Here is a 6,414-nt window from a genome sequence, read left to right as displayed (position 1 = left end):
GAAGTGCCCCCCCGAAAGACCCGACACAATGTCGCCACCGCGCGGGGCGGTCACGGCCGGAGGAGGACTGCGCCGCCGCCGCCTGCGAAAAAACTGGCCCGTCGTCGGCTCCCGGGGACAGCCACGAGGAAAAGCAAGCGGGACAGGACTAGATCACCGCAATACTGTACTTGGAGAGCCTTGGGAGACAAATGGCGCTGCCTTCCTTGACCGAAATCACCCCGACCCCCCAAAATGTGATTTGCTGGCAGTGTAACGAAGCAACTGTCAGAATAGCTGGATGTGTGTTATTGCATCGGTCATTGGTCCCGATTTATTCCGTGAGAACTTTTTGCCGTAACTCCTTGAACGGAAAGCTGCTGAAATGAACTGGACAAAACAAATAATGGAGAATCGCTTTCTTGACTGACTTGACCGACCAATTTAAAAGTGGCCCTTCCATTTTTCTGTATGCGAAAACATTTGTCATACTCCATGGGTGCTCCTTTTCCTTGAGTCTCGTGCGTCCGCACGGGGGACCGACTTGGCTTTTGCTCTTGATCACTTGTGAACAGGAAAGAACTCTCAAGCAAGCAACAGTTTTTTGATTTTTGGTCTTATATTTGAAACTTTTCTTTTTTCTTCTTCACTCGGATATTTACAGACCACAGACGTCAACCGAATTGAACGACGCATGTCCAAAAAATGGGCAAGCACACATGATACCGTTGCCCTTACTTCGACAAGAGACCGGAAATTGGCTTTTCCATTTGGGAATATCAAACCTTTGCTAGAAATGATGGATGGAGGATAAGCGACGGCCGCCACGTCGTTCTCCGGAGGATGAACGAGGAGCTGCAAAGAAAGGTCCGGCTGCATATCGGTTTTGTGGCAACGTGCAAGAAAAATCCTTCCTACTGGCCACCGGCGTTGTGCTTGCGCATGTGCTCCATCAAGCTGCCCTTGTGAGCGTAGCTTTCGCCGCACAGCGGGCAGCTCAGGGGCCTTCCCGTGTGCGCGCTCATGTGCGCAACCACCTGCGCCATTTGCGAGAAGGCTTTCCCGCAAAGGGAGCATCTCGGGAGTTTCTCTGCTCCCGCGTGCTTCCCCATGTGTGAGCGCAGGCCTCCTTTTTGAGAGAACGACTTGCCGCAAACCGAGCAGCCGAAGAGCTTCTCGCCCGTGTGCGTTCGCGCGTGCGTCGCCAGGTGGGGCTTCTGAGCGAAGCGTTTGCCGCAAGTCGAGCAACCGTAGGGTTTCTCGCCCGTGTGCGTTCGCACGTGCGACACCAGGTGTTGCCTTTGGGAGAAGACTTTGCCACAGGTCAAGCAAGGGTAGGGTTTCTCTCCGGTGTGCCTGCGCGCGTGCGTCGCCATCGCCGCCCTGTGGGAGAAGCTCCGGCCGCAGGTTGAGCAACTGAAGGGTTTTTCTCCCGTGTGTTTTCTCACGTGCGAGAGCAGGCTTCCCTTTTGGCGGAATGTTTGACCGCAAAATGAGCAACTGAAGGGTTTTTCTCCCGTGTGTTTTCTCACGTGCGAGAGCAGGCTTCCCTTTTGGCGGAATGTTTGACCGCAAAATGAGCAACTGAAGGGTTTTTCTCCCGTGTGTTTTCTCACGTGCGAGAGCAGGCTTCCCTTTTGGCGGAATGTTTGACCGCAAAATGAGCAACTGAAGGGTTTTTCTCCCGTGTGTTTTCTCACGTGCGAGAGCAGGCTTCCCTTTTGGCGGAATGTTTGACCGCAAAATGAGCAACTGAAGGGTTTTTCTCCCGTGTGTTTTCTCACGTGCGAGAGCAGGCTTCCCTTTTGGCGGAATGTTTGACCGCAAAATGAGCAACTGAAGGGTTTTTCTCCCGTGTGTTTTCTCACGTGCGAGAGCAGGCTTCCCTTTTGGCGGAATGTTTGACCGCAAAATGAGCAACTGAAGGGTTTTTCTCCCGTGTGTTTTCTCACGTGCGAGAGCAGGCTTCCCTTTTGGCGGAATGTTTGACCGCAAAATGAGCAACTGAAGGGTTTTTCTCCCGTGTGTTTTCTCACGTGCGAGAGCAGGCTTCCCTTTTGGCGGAATGTTTGACCGCAAAATGAGCAACTGAAGGGTTTTTCTCCGGTGTGTCGCCTCACGTGGCCAAGCATCGTTCCCTTCTGAGCAAATTCTTTCCCGCAATGCGAGCACTTGAAGGGTTTCTCTCCCGTGTGCATTCTCATGTGGGCCTGCAGGCTTCCTTTTTGGGAGAAGGATTTGCTGCAAACCGAGCAGCCGAAGGGCTTTTCTCCCGTGTGGATTCTCACGTGTTCTGCCATCGACCCCTTTTGGGAGAATTCTTTACCACAGTGTGAGCAGCGAAACTTTTTCCCCCCCGTGCGTGTTCTCACGCGCCGGGCCAATTTCGCTCGGTTCGCCACTCCTTTACCGCAAACGGAGCGAGCGAACTGTGACATCTTCTTGTCGCAGAGCGCCGCCTCCTTCGCCGAGCATTCCGACTGCCCGTCGGCGCCTTGAGAGTCCGTGTCGCCCCTCGAAGGTTCTTCCATGTGGTCGCTGTCTGACAGCGGCGCTAAGAGGCCGTCCAGTGGCTCGCGGCCACTTGGTCCATGATGACGAAAGCGCGGCCGGTCGAGCGCTTCGTCGTCGTCCTCTTCGCTCTTTGCAGAGACACCAGTCAGGGGCAACTTGCTGACCTCAGCCTTGTCCTCTTCCTCCTTCATGTGGGAGGGCTGCGGATCCTTCCAGTGCAAACTGGAGCTCGCCCAATGCTGCTGAGGTGGAAGTTCTTCCCTCGCCACGTGCCCCGGTGAGCTGCTGCCACGAAGCCGCGGCGACGGGGGCGGTTTGTCTCTGTCTCCTCCGTCGCATTCGCCCTTCACGACTACGACGGTTGTGACATCGGCATCCTCCTCTTCCTCTTTAATGTGGGGGGGTAGAGGATCCTCGGCTTCCTCCTTAACACGAGGCGGCATAGATTCCTCCTGGCATCCACTGAGCCGCCGGACATCTGGAACACACAAGACCTTCCAATTGTTTGATTTTGCAAACGTGTTCGGACATCCGGTCCAAATGACCGCGATCCATCCGGTGAGCTTGCAATGTTCTTGTTTTACCGAAAGTGGAATGTTCAGGGGCTCATCTTTAAAAGAGCTTTCGCGTAAATCCATTCATCTTCGAAATTGAACACAGATATCTTTATGTTAACGACGTCACCGACTCTCATCTTTGAGATCTCATCTCATCAGCTCTAATCTGGAACGCACGTATCAGAATCTCCGAAATTCCCGCTCATCGTCGGCAAGTGGGACCTCCGACCTTTTATTTTTATTGTTTCTTTTTAACCGACCAAAACATTTGTGAAGAGAAGACTAGCACACGGACCTTGGATGATTTGAGAGGGACAAAATGTTTCCTGTTGGCTCTCGTTCTCCTCTCTTGATGGCCAAAGTTCCTTTTTGGACATTTTCATGCCGTTTGAAGAATTCACGCTCGCGCTTCGTCTTTGTGCACTTGAGACAATGCCAACTTCCGCATGTTCTTTTTCTACGGTGGCTAAAGCGTCAACGTCACCGCACGGCCGCCATCTTGCGGCGGTATTTATGGACGACCAAAAGTGTCCGAATGAACGCAATAAATAAAAAATAAATGAATGCGTCGTGAATTATTCATGATCATGCATGGTATTTATTACATCCTATTCATAGAGGTTTGGTTATTTTAATATGTATTGATTATATTGTGTGTTTATATTGTGTTTCTTCAGTCCCCCGCGTCTTCAGCGTCTTTTTAAGGTTGACGGGACTAAATCAAATCATTTCAGAATATACAGTAAACCCTTTTGCGCAAGGCAGTCATTGTTGCAAATCAAAGGATGGCGGTAATGAATTCGTACAGTTTGCCACCGCCGCGAAACACACAGAAGAAGATGGGGCGTAAGCCCCGCCCTAGTGACACGGCGCATGCGCACACACATACACACCTTCCGTGCAGCAACAGACGAGACCAGAAGAAACCGAGAAGAAAAAAGAAAGAATGACCTCTTTTTTTTTCCAGAGACTGGTTGAAATGATACATTTCCGGTAGGTTGGCCCACTACCACTTGTGGTGAGTTTCGGCTTCTCCTATTATGACGTCCGTTTGGAATGTTTACGCTGGTGTATGATAGCTCAAGGCTAACGTAACTGGGTGGAGACGACCACGCGGATTGCGCGTCAATTTTTCGTCATTTGAAGGAGGGGCAGGAAGCTTCAGAGACCCGACCCCCACGCGCGCGCACACACACACGAAGTGAAGGAGGCTGACCTCGTCCCAGACTCATCTCGCTGTGGTGCAGAAGAAGACAAAAAGCGACCCAAGTCGTCCCAGCTTCCACCAGGCAAGCTCTCGGCTCGACATGGAAGAAACTTTAAGGACCAACGCTGAATGGGAAGGTGACGACACACAATCAAAATGCTCTGAAAAGGAAATGTCACAAGTATACAAAACAAAACAAACAAAAACATGTTATCTGCTCACTTTGTGCTAAAAATTCTGCTACAAAACATTTGACACATGAGAACAGGAGAAAAAAAACTATTTTCTTGCCCAATTTGGTGTAGAAACGCAGTCCGATTTGGAGCCGAAGGAGCCGCAGTCCGCCCAAGTCAAAGAGGAAGAGGAGGAGGCTGCTGTCAGCGAGTTGCCTCTGTCTGATGTCTCAGTGAAGAGCGAAGACGAACGGCCCGAGCGGCCGCGGCTTCCGCCGTCGGACGCCCTCTTGGCCCCGCCGTCAGACCGTGACCACGCGCAACAACCCCGGAGCAGCAACGCGGACTGCGAAAGCGACGACAAACTGTCAAGCTGCTCCGAAAAGGAGACGACTCGCGGCAGCAAGAAAACGTCGCGGGGACCCGAGAAACGCGTGACCTGCTCACTTTGTGATAAAAGTTACACCAAAAAATCGACATTGAATCGACACATGAGAACGCACACGGGAGAAAAACCCTTTAGTTGCTCGGTTTGCGGCGCCACGTTCTCAAGAAAGCAAAGTTTGGTCACGCATATGAGAACGCACACGGGAGAGACACCCTTTTGTTGCTCCGTTTGTGGTAAAAGCTGTGTGACGAGACAAACTTTGGAAGCGCACGTGCGAATACACACTGGCGAAAAACCCTACGGTTGCTCATTTTGCGGCAAAGAGTTTTCTCGGAGCGGACCGATGCTCAGACACATGAGAATACACACGGGAGAAAAACCTTTCAGTTGCTCGGTTTGCGGGAAAACCTTCTCGCAAAAGGGAAGCATGCAGTCGCACATGCGGACGCACACGGGAGAAAAGCCCTTTATTTGCTCGACGTGCGGCAAAACCTTCTCTCAAAAGGAGAACATGATGACGCACATGAGGACGCACACGGGGGAAAAGCCTTTCCGTTGCCCGGTTTGCAGCAAAGCATTCACTCAGAAAGGAAGTATGGAATCTCACGTGAGAGGCCACGCGGGTGTGAAGCCCTTTCGCTGCTCAACTTGTGGGAAATTCTTCTCTAAAAAGCCCCATCTGGTATCACACATGAGAACGCACACGGGAGAGAAACCCTTCAGTTGCTTAGTGTGTGGTGAAAGCTATGCTCATAGCGCCAGCTTGACGCAACACATGCGGAAACACAACACGGAGAAAGAATAAATGTCTTTTGGGGCCCTTTGTGACATTCAAGACTGAGTTGAAGTCAATGGAATCCAATTGGGTTTTATTTTTCTGTCTAAAATGTACGCATTTGTTCTCATAAGTGGTATAAAAATAACACATTTTCTCAAAAGTCCCGTTTCATGTGGATTTTGTGCTCTTCGCGGCGCCTCTTCCGTCCGCCGGTCTCTTCGTGTTGTCAATACCGTCCCAAAATGGCGTCCATGTGACGTCACGGACGATGTGCCCATAAAGATCAGCAAAATTGCAAGGGAAAAAACGGAACGGAAGTGATCAAAATAAAAGGTAATATTAAAGCAATGGCGGGGGGGAAAAAATGACTGTCCCGTTGAGAAGATTCGGACCGTGAGAGCGTCGCCGGACCCCGGTAAGACTGCGCACGCGCACCAACCTACAGGCAAAAACTCGACGGGCAGAAAAATGAACGCAATCGTTTCTTTAGCAGACGGTGATTCGGAACGTTGAAGTAATAACTTGGCGGTTGCTTAGTAGCAATCCCCAGATCAAATCAAACGGCAGCAGTTTTGGTGAGTCGACCTTTCCTGTTAGTCCGCTTGTGATAGTTGTACGTGTGCGCGTGCTAGCTAAATGCTAACGTTGGAGCTGTGCGTAGACGACGAAGAATCGAGTAAAAAAAAAAAAAAACTTGACTTATTTTATTTAGATTAACAATTTGACGAATTGCTTTTTGGCCGGTCGTGCAGTTTCCGTAGTTTTATTGAAATTGAGGAGTTGAGCGTGTGTGTGTGTGTGTGTGTGTGTGTGTGTGT

General features: G+C 50.9%; 3 protein-coding genes across 5 annotated transcripts in view; 2 read left to right on the top strand and 1 right to left on the bottom strand.

Moving 5' to 3' along the window:
• Positions 1-616: 616 nt before the first annotated feature.
• LOC109513457 (zinc finger protein 260-like) lies at positions 617-3,665 on the bottom strand. 3 transcript variants are annotated; one of them, XM_019865956.1, is made up of 3 exons: positions 3,346-3,664; positions 1,480-2,971; positions 617-1,395 (listed from the first exon to the last, which is right to left on the bottom strand). In XM_019865956.1, exons 1-3 carry the CDS (start codon positions 3,431-3,433, stop codon positions 894-896), a joined length of 2,082 nt encoding a protein of 693 aa, XP_019721515.1. In that variant the 5' UTR covers positions 3,434-3,664; the 3' UTR covers positions 617-893. The 3 variants fall into 3 exon arrangements, with proteins under 3 accessions (XP_019721515.1, XP_019721516.1, XP_019721514.1); XM_019865957.1 differs by having other exon boundaries at positions 617-2,987; positions 3,346-3,665; XM_019865955.1 differs by having other exon boundaries at positions 617-2,971; positions 3,346-3,662.
• Positions 3,666-3,856: 191 nt separating this feature from the next.
• LOC109513471 (gastrula zinc finger protein XlCGF8.2DB-like) lies at positions 3,857-5,756 on the top strand. The gene is made up of 3 exons (XM_019865978.1): positions 3,857-4,068; positions 4,130-4,394; positions 4,563-5,756. Exons 2-3 carry the CDS (start codon positions 4,358-4,360, stop codon positions 5,621-5,623), a joined length of 1,098 nt encoding a protein of 365 aa, XP_019721537.1. The 5' UTR covers positions 3,857-4,068; positions 4,130-4,357; the 3' UTR covers positions 5,624-5,756.
• Positions 5,757-6,017: 261 nt separating this feature from the next.
• The window catches only part of LOC109513478 (gastrula zinc finger protein XlCGF7.1-like), a 3,681-nt gene continuing 3,284 nt past the window's right edge, over positions 6,018-6,414 (top strand). Inside the window, exon 1 of the mRNA XM_019865984.1 lies at positions 6,018-6,171. The gene's annotated coding sequence lies outside the window, so the exon portion shown is untranslated. The remainder of the gene's footprint in view (positions 6,172-6,414) is intronic.

This window comes from Hippocampus comes, unplaced genomic scaffold, assembly GCF_001891065.2.
Source record: "Hippocampus comes isolate QL1 unplaced genomic scaffold, H_comes_QL1_v1.1 scaffold190, whole genome shotgun sequence".
Lineage (NCBI taxonomy): Eukaryota > Metazoa > Chordata > Actinopteri > Syngnathiformes > Syngnathidae > Hippocampus > Hippocampus comes.
This window is presented reverse-complemented; position numbering and strand designations above follow the sequence as displayed.